The sequence below is a fragment of the Castor canadensis genome, chromosome 3, assembly GCF_047511655.1.
Source record: "Castor canadensis chromosome 3, mCasCan1.hap1v2, whole genome shotgun sequence".
NCBI classification, from domain to species: domain Eukaryota; kingdom Metazoa; phylum Chordata; class Mammalia; order Rodentia; family Castoridae; genus Castor; species Castor canadensis.
In genome coordinates, this window is record NC_133388.1 from 8,460,126 (window position 1) to 8,475,760 (window position 15,635).

General features: G+C 41.0%; 1 protein-coding gene across 8 annotated transcripts in view; it reads right to left on the bottom strand.

Moving 5' to 3' along the window:
• The window catches only part of Ppp2r5c (protein phosphatase 2 regulatory subunit B'gamma), a 144,623-nt gene that overhangs the window by 75,262 nt on the left and 53,726 nt on the right, over window positions 1–15,635 (bottom strand). The window contains exon 1 of one of the 8 annotated variants that reach the window (XM_074067146.1): window positions 8,450–8,708. The exons of the other annotated variants lie outside the window; for them this stretch is intronic. Within the exon in view, the coding sequence (XP_073923247.1) occupies window positions 8,450–8,471 (22 nt within the window). The 5' untranslated portion in view covers window positions 8,472–8,708. Of the gene's footprint in view, window positions 1–8,449; window positions 8,709–15,635 lie in introns of those variants that run through there. 8 annotated transcript variants of the gene reach the window in all.

Here is a 15,635-nt window from a genome sequence, read left to right on the forward strand (position 1 = left end):
ATAGCTTTTGGTAAATTCACCTCAGGACAAGAGAGCAGTAGTGATCTGTTATACTGCAGATTCTGATTTCCCAGCATATAATACTTACCTCCTGGAAAGACCAAATTAGTGTTTTAATGCACAAATCCTCAGTACGAATGTCCCCAGCAACTTGACAGCCCTGGAGCAGTAGCACATATTAAATACCCTCACAATTTTAAGAGACTCAGAAGCCAGGACTGGCAGTGGGACTGAGGTTTCACCTACAAGACACTATGTCTGGGAGGGATTTTTCCTCAACCTGTTTCTACTGGATCAGCTCCCTGATCTAGGAGGTAAATGCTGGTGGCCTGTGGAAGCCTCTATAGCCACACTCAGAGGCCAAATCAAGGGAGCATCCCATGAGGCTCTTTTTCTTTTCTTTTCTTTTCTTTTTTCAGTGCTAGGGATAGAACCTGAGCCTTGCACATGCTAGGCAAGCACTCCCCAGGGCACTCTTTATTTAGTTCCACTTTTTTTTTTTTAAAGCAGTATTGAGGTTTGAACTCAGGGTCTCATGCTTGCATGACAAGTGCTCTACCACTTGAGCCACACACCAGCCCTTAGCTCCCGTTTTGAAAAGACTTTGGAAGTGACTTTGGTCACTTTGGAAGACTACTTCCTCTGGACACTAGTCCTCAGCATTGCTGTCACACATGAAGCAAAGGGCCAAAGGAAGGTCTTTTCTCCTTCAGACAGGCACTTGGGGTCCAACTACCACACTACACCTACTGAAATTCTCAACGGGACTCTTCACTCAGGATGTGATCTGTCCTGACTGGATCGTGTTTGGTCAAGCAGAAGGCAGACCATTTAAAACTTTCAATTCGATACAGTGGGGAAGTAACCCTCCCCACAACCTCTATGGTAGAGAGAGAATTAAAAACCAAAATGCTTTTTATAGAACTAAAAAGCAATACAGTGCTTTACAAACATTATATTGCCTGACTCTCACAATAATCCTGGAGGAAAGTCTGGAATAGTTACTAGATTTGGCTGCCATTGGATCGGGTGGAACTCAAGTGCAGGTGGTTCATGCTATGACCTCACCAAAGAAGCCTGACAAGGGCATCCTTCACCAACCTGTATGATAACTCATCAGGCCAGATAAGCAGAGCCAGGAATGACTGCTCAATGATAATGCTGGTTCATCCATAGTAGCAGTTTCCAAAGAATTACCAAATCACATGATTAAATCAGCCACTCTTGGCAACTTGGTGATTCTCTAACACTACCAATCAAAGATGATTAAGACACACTGGGAAAGACTTATTATGACACTGGCTGAGAAGCTTCACCTCCCTCTCTTCTTAATGAAAACCTCAGCAATGGATGGGTGGACAACAGAGCCAACATCTGTTGGTTCATAGTAAGCCAGAGGGTCAGACCCAGGCTGCCATGTTTGTTAACACTTGGACCCCATTCCCAGGCAGCCTGGAAAAGACAAAACAACTTGACCCCAGGGCAATGTTACGTCAAAACAAAGTGGTTCTTTCCAAAACCAAAGTTACCAACAATCCGTTTTCAGTAACTCGAGTTGGACTCTGGAGAAAGAAAGAAGCGAGCAGATTTAGTAATCATCTGTGCTAATATTACAGAGTTTAGTGTCTTCTAGACTCCAGGCCAAGCATTGCACACTGTCAGTTTCCTCCAATACCCATAACTCTTCTGTGAGGGAGTCACTGTTATGGTACCCATTTTATAGATGGAGAGCAGTCATTTAACAGGTAGGTAATTTGCTTCAGGTCATAGAACTAGTAAATGAACTGTGCCACCAAGCAAAAGCTAAGGGATGTGCAGAGAAACTACACCACAAAGTAAGGGCAAGAAGGGGCTGTGCCAAGCAGAGGCTGCAGGCAGAGGAGAGGAAAGTGAGGCTGGAACAGGGAGCTAAAGACCCTGTAGCTCGCTGCACTGCTGGAATCTTACCCTGCAGGCCACATCACTCCTTCACTGCTTCCCACGTTGATGGCCAGTGGGCTTGCTGCTTGAGCCACAGGAAAGAGCCTGGGAGGCACCCTCAGAACAGCCTTCTCAGAACCCAGGGCGGCCAGGCTCAGGTGCCCTATGTGCCACCTCTTTAAGATCCTTGCCACATCTCTGCAGTTGTGCTATTATTTATGTATTTTGCTTTAAATGGACACACTTTTTACTAAGCCCTCTCCTAAACAGTAACCCAAGAAATCATGGACCTGATATGCTAATCATACACCTTCACATTTGTCAGTATAGAACTATTAGAATGTTCAATGCTATATCACTTAAAATCCTCTCTGGAGCTGCCAGCTGTGGTGTATTGATGACCAACTCAGAGGAGTCTGGGCTATCCCAAGGTGCAAAGAGAAGGACAAAACAAGAAATCCTCTGTTTTGCCCAACTCACAGATTTTGATGTTAATGATCACTGCTCAGCAAAGTATAGGATTTGAAGTCTCTAATTATCCCCCAAATGTGGAACAAGAAAATCATTTTAACCTCTGGGGTCGTGTTCTCTATCTTCTCAAGGGGAGGACAGAAAGACCATTTCTTCTCAGCCTCTGCTGCCCCTGCCAGCCTTTGAGTCTAAAAATGAAGTAGGATTTGGGAGCCCATCGTTAGAATCTCCCCAGAACCCAGGCTATCCATTGTTTTTTGTAAGTTTTGCCTTTAAATCTACATTATAATATTGCTGCTCAAATAGGAATGTCTTTGGACAAATTAAACTCAACATTAGCCAGTGCAAATAATTCTTTTACTTCCTTAAGGTGTGTTCTACACACATGCTTAAGGTGGCATGTCCCATCTTATGCAGTGTGCAGGAAAATACGATCTGCAAGGGTTTAGCACCACAAACCAGGAGGAAGTTTAAAAAGGCAATGCACCCATCAGCCCATTAGTAACAAAGGTGTTTTCTGAAACTGTTGAAAACGCCATTCAAAGCTGAGTTGGTTCTCTAGTCTGGTTTCTAATACATTTTTTTCCTTTAATATACTTTTGCAGATGTTCTAATAGCTTAAGCGATTATCAAATTCTTTTCCAGAAGTAGTCAAAAATAAATGTAATGTCCTGTATAAACACAGGCATGTTTTATACATTAAGATATCAATACCAATATATCATAGATACTAACATATCAAGACGGGTCATATTTTACATGTCACAAAACAAAAATAAGACAAACAAAACAAAACCAGCTCACACTTCTTTCCCCCAAAGCTTAGTGAGCTGCCTTTCCTCTGGGCTCTGTTAATATCCTGAACAATCTCATTCTTGCACGTGCCAGATGGTATTGTTGTTATTTGCACAACTGTTGGATTTTCGCTGGTGTATGACAGGTACTAGATACAAAAATGCTCAGAAATGTTTGCTGAAGGAATATATTTACAAGACCCCATCAAGGGCATTTAACTACCTCACACATAATGCCAGACCTCCCTCCTCTTTCTTCATGTCCATGCAGTTTTCTCTGCCAGGTCTACCTCCCACCCCCTCCTGATTTCCCAACCCCATGTCCAGCTGTTGAAAGTCTAGCATCTTATAAAGACCACCCTGATGGTAACATTCTGTAACTGGGGCAATCTCTTCATTTTCTCACCCCACAGCACTATGGAAGCAGGAAGGAGAGAAGAAATGTTTTTTAAAATGCTATACTCTCTAGGTTCAGTGGTTCACGGCTGGAATCCTAGCTACTTGGGAGGTTCAAGGTCAGTGTGGGGTGGGGAAAAGTTACTGAGACTCCATTGCAACAAAAAAAGATCTGGGTGTGGTAGTGCACGCCTGTTGCCCCAGCTAACTGGGAAGCACAAGTAGGAGGATTGCGATCCAGGCTGGCCCTGGGCAAAACTGAAAACACAAGATCCTACCTCAAAAATAACCAAAGCAAAAAGGGCTGGAGGCATGCCTCAGGCAGTAGAGCAACTGCCTAGCAAGCTTGAGATCCTGAGTTCAAACTCCAGTATAGGGTATTTTAAAATTTTTTCCTTTTCCTTTCTTTTTTGGGGGGGGGGAGGAAAAGGCAAATCTCACACTCCTGTTTCAAGGTTTATAGGTGGAGCTAACTGGCTGTCTTTAGCATTGAAGGCCAGAGTTCTATCCAACACTAAAAACGGATCATATGGACTGAGCAATGGAGTAACTTCATTCAGATTAAGCCTGAAGGAGTCTCGGAACATCCACTCTGCAGTGTGACAGGTTGTAGAAAAGCACTTCTGAGATGAGATAAAGAATCTCTTTGGGTCTCATCTGAGTGCTAAACTTTTCTACTGTCCCAAAGCAGAACATTTGTCAACCCAAGCAGCTTTCAGCAATTATGCTTAGCGATGGGAGTCGTTAACACCTATGTGCATGTCTATGTGTGTGTGGGGGAGCACACAGTCTTCTCCTCTGGATTCACAGCTTCAGAGTAAAACACTCCCCCCATACCTTCCAGTCTCTATGTATAATCACACCACTGAATACAAACAATGGAGGCGAAATTCACATAACATATTCCGAACAATTTAAAAGTGCTCAGGTCGATGGCACTCAGTACATTCACAGTGTTGTACAATCACTTACTCTCTCTAGATTCAAAATGTTTTCATTACCCCAGAAGAACACTCCATACCCATTTAAGTCACCGTTCCCCATTCCTCCCTCCTCTAGCCCCTGGTAACTGCTAATTTGCTTTCTGCCCTGATGGAGTTTCCTATTCTGGATATTTCATATAAAAAAGACTAGAAATGGACTTTTCTTTTTTTTTTTCTTTCTTTTTTTTTTTATTCATATGTGCACACAAGGCTTGGGTCATTTCTCCCCCCTGCCCCCACCCCCTCCCTTACCACCCACTCCGCCCCCTCCCTCTCCCCCCTACCCCCTCAATACCCAGCAGAAACTATTTTGCCCTTAGAGAAATGGATTTTTCAAGATCTAGGATCTGTGGTTTTAAATGATGTTCTACAGTTGGGATTATCACAAGGACTCTCAAGGACTAACACTGGCTTATTGCCCTGATAAGATCATTAAAAAAAAAAAAAATCACAGCTGACATGACACTTTAATATCAAAAGATAATCTCAGAACAATGGATGGTCTTATATGTGAATAAATTCAGTAAAAAGTCCACATCAGCCTTGCCTTGCCCTAGACAGGTGAAAGTTCTGTCACTGAGCACATTTTCCAACAGGTGTTGGAAAATGACTGATTCTGGCCCAGATGAAAAAGATAATGAATGAAACAGATGTCATTCTGGAAGTGTTCAGTCTTTTCAATGGCCAAGAGTGATGAGATCCAAATCCATCTCAAGGAAAGACAGAAAAGGATGACAGCTTCGCAAGAGAAACCAGCACCCTCAAATCAGATTATAGCACTTTGCCCCATGTAGACTCGGCAGCAGACAAACTGCCGTCCCTATGCTTCCGTTCTGCTCCCAGTCTGGGGTTTGGGGAGGTCAGATTGCAGAAACAAAATTCACAAATATGGGAGCATTAGCAAGGGCTTCCCCGGACCTGGACTTTGATATATAGGCACACTCAGGAAGCTGCTGAAGACACAGGATTACATGATGTGCTTCCGGGATCATCAGTTTCCTATGCAGCTAAATAATGTCAAGCATTTTAGACTGAGCTAATAATTATGAATAGAATACTAAATCCAAATGGCTTTTGTGTTAAAACCTTTAAGCTTCAGAGACATAAACATCTGGAGGAGGGGGGTCCTCACAGGCAATCTCAGGAGGTGAGCTCTTCCCTCAGTCAGGGAGTGTGGGTGGCCTGTCCTCTTTTACTTATCCTGATCAGGGAGCACTAGTAACGGGAGAAAGAGAGACAGAGGGTGCTGACAAGCTGATCCTAAAATTCACATGGAAATGTAAGGGACCCAAACACCAAAACAATCTTGAAAAAGACTAAAGTTCTAGGACCCATACTTCCTGAGCTTAAAGCTTAACAACCATGTTACTAGCCAAGACAGTGTGATACCGATGTAAGAAGAATAGAGACCAAAGGACTAGAACTGGGAAGCCAGAAATAAGCCCTCCACTTGTGGTCCATTAATTGTAGACAAGTGTACCAAGTCCATCCAGTGGGGATCAGAACAGTTTTCTCAACAAATAGTGCTGAGAAAACAGAACATTCATATGCAAAAGAATGAAAGTAGATCCCTCATCTCACACTTTATACAGCTCAAAACTGATCAAAGAACTAAATGCATATACTAAAACTTTAAAACTCTTAGAAGAAAGCATAGGAGTAAACTTTTGGGGTTGGCAATGGTTCCTCAGATACAACACCAAAAGCACAGGTAGCAAAAAGCAAACTGGTCTTAATCCAAATTAAAAACTTTTGTACAGCAAATGATACTATCAAAAAACTGAAAGACCCACAGAACTAGAACAAGTATTTGCCAAGCCTATAGATGATCATGGGCTGGCACACAGAGTAGATAAGGCCTTTGCTGTGCAGTTATGACTGCCACTCAGACCACACCCTTTGCCATTCCAACACTTCACCAGCCTTGGCTCAGTCCCTGATTCAGTCTTCTTGTTTCCATTTATTGTTCCACCCAATTCCCTGCAGAGTCCTCCTCTCTGACATCACCAGGGTACCTTCCCCAACTTCCTCCTTAAATTCCCCTTCTGGCCCCAGAAAGTTGTGGTACCCCTCTCTGCTGAAGATGACACCGAACACTCCAGTTTTCAGCAGATCTCATTTTGACAGTCTCACCATTCACCTAAAAAATGAACAGGCCTGACCACATAGTCACAATGTCTAAAGTACAGTAAAACTGGTTCACTCAACTAAATGATACACAAAAAATGAAAGGCCAGCTAAAACAGAATGGCGCAGTCTGAATGAGGCCCTGGCTAGGAACCAGTCCTCACCATCCACCTGCACTCTTGTGCTCTGTTCCCTCACCAAGAAGAGTGGCACTCAGTCACACCGGTGAAAGCTGGGAGTGCATGCTCTATGAGAAGGATGAGAAAGGTAAACTTCTGGCCAAGTCTCAAATCCAAATCCATGATGGGGTGCCTTTCAATACTGTTTTCTAGCCAGGTAACTGGTTAAAATCACAGCATTAATTTCAAAGACCAGAAAGACAGCAATGGCCTGATTCAATAATCAATCTAGGTTCCCACTTTAATGCTATGCTTTTTTTTTCCATTTAATTTTTTTGAATAGGTCAAACGTGTTCTCTCTCTCCCTCCCTCCCTCTCTCTCTCTCTCTCTCTCTCTCTCTCTCTCTCTCTCTCTCTCTCTCTCACACACACACACACACACACACACACACACACACACAGTGCAAACCTTTCTCTCCTCTCCTCCCCGCCCACCTAAGGTATCACTTTCAGTTTCTTTTGTATCTTTAACCCAACCTCCACTTGTGTAATGAATAACAATGGTGACATGCTTGCACCATGGTTCTGCATCTTGCCTTCCACTAGTGGTTCTCTGATGTTCTCCTTTTATTGGTCCATAACAAGATGCTGCTTTGGACTTACTTAACATAAACACTTTTCTAGGATTTCTGTCACCGTGTGGCCACACCTATCCCCAACACACATCTCAAGAGTTGAATCCCATCCACCTTCCCTACAGCATTCTGGGGCCACCAACTAGATTTATCAAACATCAACAGAGCAGAAACTTCCTGGAAGGCAGCTCTCTCTTCCTCAAAGCCTCTTGAAGACAGCATAGACTCCCACATGGGACCAATTCTAGCATCAAACAGAGGGCCAGGCACCATGTTAGTGATTTTTAAACACTCACCAAATGAAGCACGTAAAGCTTTAGGTGATTACAGTCAGAAAGATAAAACTAGATTTTGTTCTTCCTTGACTAGGTATATTCCATAAAGTTTCCCTTCCATTTGAAATGAACTCAGCTACCTAAAAGGTTTTAGTCTGAATTTCAACTCTTTTGGCACAACAAAGGCTGCAAGGCTGCTACACTACAGGAGCTGAAGTCCACATAGTGCACACACAGAGTATTTACACTTAGAGCAGGGAATGAGGAAGGAAATGTGCAGAGCTTTATTAAAATCAAGAGCATGAGTTCATAGACATTTCTACTGCAATGTAAACATCCCCTTGTTGTATGCATCAAGAAACATTTCTGATTTATTATTGTTTCTCCTTAGACAAATGCCTAAGCTAAAACAGAGCCTGTGTTCAGAGAAAGAATACTTTTCTGTTCTACCCAAGAGAGAGAAGATATCTAGTTTTGTATCAGATTCTAAGAATTACTCATTAAGCATCATTACCAGTAATATGTTTATGTTCAACACTGAAATATTTTTACTGGACTGTGAATCAGCTAGATGTGTGAGATCCTACTCAAGTGAAAGGTAAGTCCCAGGGCTAGGCTAAGGTGAGGCAGGCCCTGGATGCAGCTACACAACTCAAGGCCCAGTTGAGATAATTTCACCCATATCCACAACCTCCCCCTCCACTCCCCCAACGTCAGGAAGAGCCTTACCTTCATGACCCAGAATCTGCATCTCCTGTTTTTCTAGATGACACCATGAGATCAACTAACCTGGTTTCAGTAGCTCTGCACTCTATGCCACTATCAACACAGAGGGCAGAAAGAGCTGTGCAGAGAGATCTCTGTGATAAAGGAACCTGCAAGAACAGCTTCCCATGAACATCCAGTGCAGTACCAGCCCAGAATCATGAGTCAGAAAACCCAAGTGCTTGTCAGGTCTCTGTCACCAACTCTTCTGGTACCTCAGGCAGGCTGGGGAACCTCTCTGCTCTGGTTTCCACAACTGTAAAAATGGGGCTAATAATACCTGTTTACTACCTCACAGGAAGGAGGGCAGTGGATAATGAACACTTGCAAGGAGCTTTGAAGATGAAAAAGGTTCTTAGGTGCTAATGACAAACAATAATAGTCTATCCAGTCTCACTTGGAAGCTGAAGACCTGGAACCGAATTGCTCCCAGGAAACTAGTTTTCCAAAATTTCTTCTTAAACAACTTTGAAAAGCCCCAGAAGAAATGAATGACAGTGATGCTTGGTGTACCGGGTAACAGGAAAGAAACCCAACACTGATGGCTGATGTTATAACTGCCTCAGCTCTGCAGCAGGGCTAACTGGATAAATATTTACACAGGCAGCATGTCTAGTTACTATGGATGCTACAGTTAAGGCTATTAACTTGGCCAATAAGTCCCTATTTCCTGCCAAAGAGCTCCTTAGTGAACATGTTTCTTAAACTTCCCTTTATTTTTTTTTAACATTTAAATGTGAAGTCTAGTGTTAAAAATTATTTTTGGGGCTCCAAGTTTAGCTTACCTTTCATTTAAAGGCTCTTCTCTTTCTGCAAAATTTAAAGGTGAAAAGGCTCAAATAAGCAAAGGCCCATGTCCATGTATTATACCAAGACTGAAGCTGTCTGTGTTAATTGGTATTTGTCAGCTTTACATAAACACATATGCACACATACATGCACAACCCACAAAAAGATCTTTTTCCAACCTGGGTAGACAGGACAATCTGGGTGCATTTAATTGGGTAATAGTACTTCCAAGATACACAAAAATAAAATGTAAAAATTCAGGATTAATATTTTAAGGCTGCCATTTAAGTGATGCACAAAATTTAGAAGTAAAAAATGCAGAATTCATATCTATTGAATTTATACTATTTGAATAAGAAAAGTCACCCCGACCCCAAAAAAAGATTACCTGCCTTATAAAAGGTCAGTTTCAACACCTGATGGCCTCATCTGGAAAATGAGACAAAATAAGAATGGAGTTCTTAAGGAGAGGAAGCTAAGTAAAACATTTCAGAATATAAATGTAACTTTGGCTTAGAGTATAAATTCAACTGTTGTTTATAAGTAATAATGCCATTTGCAGCTTTATTGTAAGAAGAGTATCTGAAAAAACCCGCCTGTTGGATAGTCACTTAAGTTTTCTCTTGGCAGAGCATTTCTTTTAACTAAGGATGAAATAAAAGAATTTGGCTCACTCTCATTGTGTCTCTTGTCTTTGGGGATATTACCCAAATGTCAATCCAAATTCCTTTCTTTCAATTCCTTAGGAAAAAAAAGGAATGCAATCATGTATTTGGAGACTCATGAAGGAATGGTGGATTTAATCTTGGAAGCTGTGAGTGACACCGTTAAGGCCTTGAACCTGGACCTGACCTGGACCTGAATTCCTGGATGACATGATTTTATATTCTGGGAAGGGAAGCGTATGGTGGGGAGGGTCATTCAATGAGCAAAATCTCAATGTTTTCAACATGAATTTCTTTTAAATTTTATGGTTGGATTACATGTAAATTGTTTTATTTATTTATTTGGTGGTACTGGGGTTTAAACTCAGGGCCTCATGCTTGCTAGGTTTAGCCACTCCACCAGTCCTCAACATGTATTTTTGAAAGGGTTGGTGACACTCTCTGCAGGACCAAGTCTGAAGAATTGAGAAGTAAACTCCATGTTTCTAGCACCTTGATGAGGAAGAAGGGGGCTGCATTCTAAAGTTAGACTAGGCGAGGTTTTGCTCTGGCCTTATCATTTTTGACACCTGTAAAATGAGCACAGAGTGCTGCGTGTACCAGTTGTGGGAGGTAAGTGTCGGTGACAGTTCTGAGGACAGTCACAGGCAGATGGCAGATGCTGCACTTGCCTCTTCCTACCAGCTTACCTAGTCTGCAAGTTTAAATCAAACTCCCAGAAAGGTGCAGGAGACCACACTAAGTGTTTACACCACATATGTACTTACAGTACAAGACAGGATTATAAGACGTTAACAGCTCAGGGCATCGCCTAACCCATTTGAGTTATCATTACAGATTAAAAACTTGCAAAAGGTTTTGGTTTCTCAAAGTGCTGTCAAATGTTTTCCCTAAGAAATGCAGAAACAAAAACTGTATGCATTTTATAAGTACATACTTATTTATACAGATAAATAACTACAGGAGAGTTTCAGAATGTTCTATAGCAAACTCCAAACAATAGACACTGAGATGTAGGGGAAGGAAGGAGACAATCTGAAGGATAAAGTAAGGGAAAATTTTTAGTTTTAGTTGTAATTAAGAAAAAAATGTAATGGTGGCTATATTCATGCATTAATTCACTGAAAATGGATTTAAAAAAAAGATTTGAAAAGATGAAAGGAAACTGACTCAGGCAGAAACTGAAGCTGTGGGTCGATGGGCCCTGGATGTTACATGGTCTAAGACCCACTCACACGATTAGGGGTTTAACTGCTTAGTTCACTGGGCTTGTTTTCTGTGTTTTTCTTCTTTTTTTTTTTTTGAGCATAACTTGGTAAACACAGGATCGGGGCCACTACCTGCCCAGTCCATGCTAGAGAGATTTTCTAGGTTGAGGGTTTTTGATTTTTTGTGGTGGGGGGACCCATTTATATTCTTGGAAAGTCTGAGAACCCAAAAGAACTTTGATTGAATGGATTATATCCAGTGATACTGACCATATTAGAGAATTAAAAATATTTACTTATCAACTCATTTAAATAGCAGTGGGACTATTTCATGTTAAATAACATCTTTATGAAAATTATTTTTAAAAATTAGGGAGAAAACAGCACTGGTTTTCATTTTTATATATGTCTTTATGGATGGTTTATCTGCTTCTGTATTTAATTTGCTGTGATAAGTTGTTTTGGTAGACGTATATGGAAAAAATAAAACAAACAAACAAACAAAACTCAGGCTCAAGGAGATACTATTAGTTGAAAAAGAGAGTTACTTCAATGGCCTTTTCAAAAACTTGGTTTTTGAGCCTACATTAAAATTTAGTTCTTAAACATGAATTACAATGTGGAATCTAAAGTCACATTGATGAAGTTTTCAATTACATTGAAATCCAGTGGTGTGCCTTACACTTTAAATGGTTCTCCTGCCCATGGGTGTTTCCTGGTGTCATCTGGGAGTTATGTAGACCTTCCATTGCATGTGAGAAACTCCTTTTGCATTATCACCAATGCCAGCAAGAAAGTCTTTACCACTGGGAGCTGACATGTTCACCATGGCAGATACAAATTTTCCACAATTTAAATTTTGCTGGGAAGTTCAAATTTGATTATGGACAAAAATAATGTCACCGTTGTTTCCCTTCAGTTAGTAAGCTTGCTTCACAGATTTTTGAGAAAATATGCCAAATATTGAAGTCTCAATAAATATAATTTGTCTGTTTTTTGTTCTTATAAGACAACATTTCTGGAAAAGTGGCTATTTCAGCTGGTAACTCAATTAGCCAAGAGGGAGCTCTTTCTCAGGACAGCCATCAAACTCCAGCACATTGGAAGGGCTTTGTGCAACTTTGTATTTCATCATACAGAATTAAAAAGGTACGTGCGACACTTGTGCCTGGAAGCAATACTAGGAATCTCTCTGTATAGTTATCTTTATCTCAACTAGCAAAAATGCTTTGTCTTTCTTATTATTGCTTGTCTTCTCTTCAACAAAATTGGAGAAAAGGGCAGAACAGGTTCTGCCTGGAAACGAGGAGGGTGAGGGGGAGAGAAAGGGAGCAGGGGGACGGGGGGGGGGGGGGGGGGAATGACCCAAACAATGTATGCACATATGAATAAATGAAGTAAAAAAAGGTATGTGTGAGCTGAGATTTAATACAACTAAAAATTTCATGCTTCTTCAAGGACACTCTTTAGGTCAGACAGGTATATATGTGGCAAAGTTCATGGCGGACACTGGACACTACTGTCTTGCTCTATGTAAGGAGCCCTTTTATTCACCACTGCTTCACACCACCAAGCACACGTTCACACAGTAAACAAGGCAGATAACATCTTGGTATCGCATGAAGATAGTTTTCAGGCTGTCTGCAAGGGGTCTTACAAACCCCTAACGGTAATGCTGCAACTCTAGGATCCATGGGCTACCCCGGTGGGTTCTATTCTATCCAAAGACTGAGGGTATTGCCACAGCCTCTGAGTTCTAAGAACTCAGCTAACAAATGTCATCCCTTAATGTTGTTGGCCTACTACGTAAAACTGGGAAAGAATCATTCCTAATTGTACATGTACAGAAACTGTCTACAAATGCACACATGCACACACACACTCAACTCTCCTTCCTGGAAGCCCACCAAGACTGAAGACAGCGTCTTAGGAATAGTGAGAATTGTTCCCTAACATGAAACATGATTACTCTCAGGGCTTTATCCATTAGAACACATTGCTAACGAGCAACACGATCAGACAAAAACTCAGCTCCATGAAAGAAAGTTGCCACACATCAAAGACTGATACAGAAAAAACTACTCAAATGGTGTTAACATATCAAATTCCACTAAAAATGTAATAGTGAAATGTAAAATAATAAGATCTAAAGTTTTAATTGAGCTTCCACTTGGTTCAAATACTATCAAATTGTAAAAAGGAGCACCAGCTGGGTACAATGGCACATGCTTGTCCCAGCTACTGAGAGGCGGAGGCAGGAGGGTCATCACTTGACCCAAGACCCAGTTTCAAAAAAAAAAAAAAAGAAAGAAAAAGAAAAACATCCCAACACAATAAAGGAATTCAGTAAGATGGGTATGGGATCGAATAAGACTTGAGAGACTTCTGGAAGTCACATGGCTAAATGTATCAGATAGCAACATCTGCTTTTAAAATAACTTAAATCCCTAGTACCACAAAAAACAAACAAACAAACAAAACCAAACAAAAACAACTACCACCACCTGCCACCACACACACACACATACACAAACAGGGAAATAACATGTCAAGCGACACTATCTGAGATTAGTTAGATAGTACCTCAGTTTTAAACATAAAACTCCTTAGGAATGCTATGTTGAAACTCTTCTTCAAAAGAAATAAAAAGGTAAGTACTGAGTTCTTATTTTACTCTGGACTTGGTAGAACTGAAAGAGAGAAAATGAGGGCCAGTAAGAACTCAGACAGAGGCCATGGAGGTGGTGCCCAGGCTCATCTGGGCCGATGATTTACACATAATCTAGAGTACTGAAGATACTAACTGCTTCCAGGTGGTGAAATGCCAAGTCTACTGCAAGATGAAAAGGTTCAGGAAACAAGAGACAGACAGATTGAACAGATGAGCCTCAAGATGAACAAACACAGGTAACAACAGCTGCAGAAAACTAAGAGATTGTGGTTAAGCTTCTGGGCTCCAAAGTACCACGTGACCTACAAAAGAGGTCACCATGCCACCACTAGCACTTGGAGAGTCTTACAACACTCCAGACACCATTTAAAGCAATGTATGCATATTCACTCATTTAACCTTCATAAAACCCAAAGAAGTGGTCAGGTTATTATTCCTACATCATGTCCTATTTTGAGGCATAGAGAAGGCCTCATCTGCCCACATGGCTCAGTCAGCCAGTGGTGAAGTAGGGATGGGGATCTGATTATGGCATATGGTCCCAGACCCTACCCTCACCCTTGACCACTAAGCACCTGCCTTTCAAGTTTAAAGGGAGCCCTGATTTAAATCTTCCAGTATGCCTTAAAGGAAGTTACTCTAAAAGACCAGTAGGAAATGCAGTAAACATCAAAGAGTATACCCAAAAGACCATTTTTTAAGAGAGTATGGACACCTGTGCAGCCACTGTGAGTCAGTGACCAAAGGACAAAATCTCCAATAGCACTGCTCATTACTTAGGAAACAATTTCTAAGCTATTACATTTCCTTCACACATTTTTTTCTTTTCTTAAGCAGAACCCTTTCAAAGATACTGCCATCAAACATTATGAAAAAGTTTAAATTTATACAGAAGTTGAATAAGCATCTGTGTATCTCCTTGCCTAGATCCAATAATTATGCTTTAGACTCTTTTTTCTTCTTCCCTCTTGAGAAAGGACTTCACTTGCAAATACTTCAGTCTACATTCCTCAATGATAAGGACAGTCTCCTACAAAACCTTTATTGCACCTAGAAAATGAAGAGTAACTGCATAGCACCCAGTGTCACTTTACACTCATCTTTTTCCAGCTGCCCCCAAAAACGTCTTCTACTGGTTTGGTTTTGCGTATTTTAGAACAAGAATCTAATTTAGATTTACTCATTGTATTTAATTAGTATATCTTATTAGTCTTTACTTTTAAATTAGAAGGGTTGATTTATGAATATTTCAAAGGACTAAAGTAAAGCTGGACCTTTATAGGCTGTACTGGGATGTAATGTTCCTGTTCACTTATGCCAATGTCTTTCCAAGATTAAAAAGAAAAGAGTTTTTAAAGAGCATACTAATGAGAAAAACTATTTACTCCATTAAAGTTCTCCACTTGGTGGTACCACTTCCCAACTGCCAGGGAAAGCAGGTTTAGTCTGAGTAACACCCAGAGTGGAGTAGATACCTGGGTCTGCTTTTCAGCTAGTTAAAGATGCATGTTTTGTGAGCTTGGCACATACCATCGCACTGAACAAGTAATTAGCTAAGAAACAGACTGGACAGCTATTGTTGAGTGATTGACCAAAGAATAACTTCTTCTAGCAAGCATGAGACCCTGAGTTCAAACTGCAGTGCCACCAAAAAAAAAAAAAAAAAAAGAATAATTTCTTTTCAATCCACGGACACTGACTCATGCTTACTCTAGAAATGATGCCAGGTGCCATAGAGAGATTGAGATCCTGTCCTCAGGATGCTTGTGATTTTGTGGAGATAAGAAAACTGAACCAACAAGTAATACGTGGCAGGT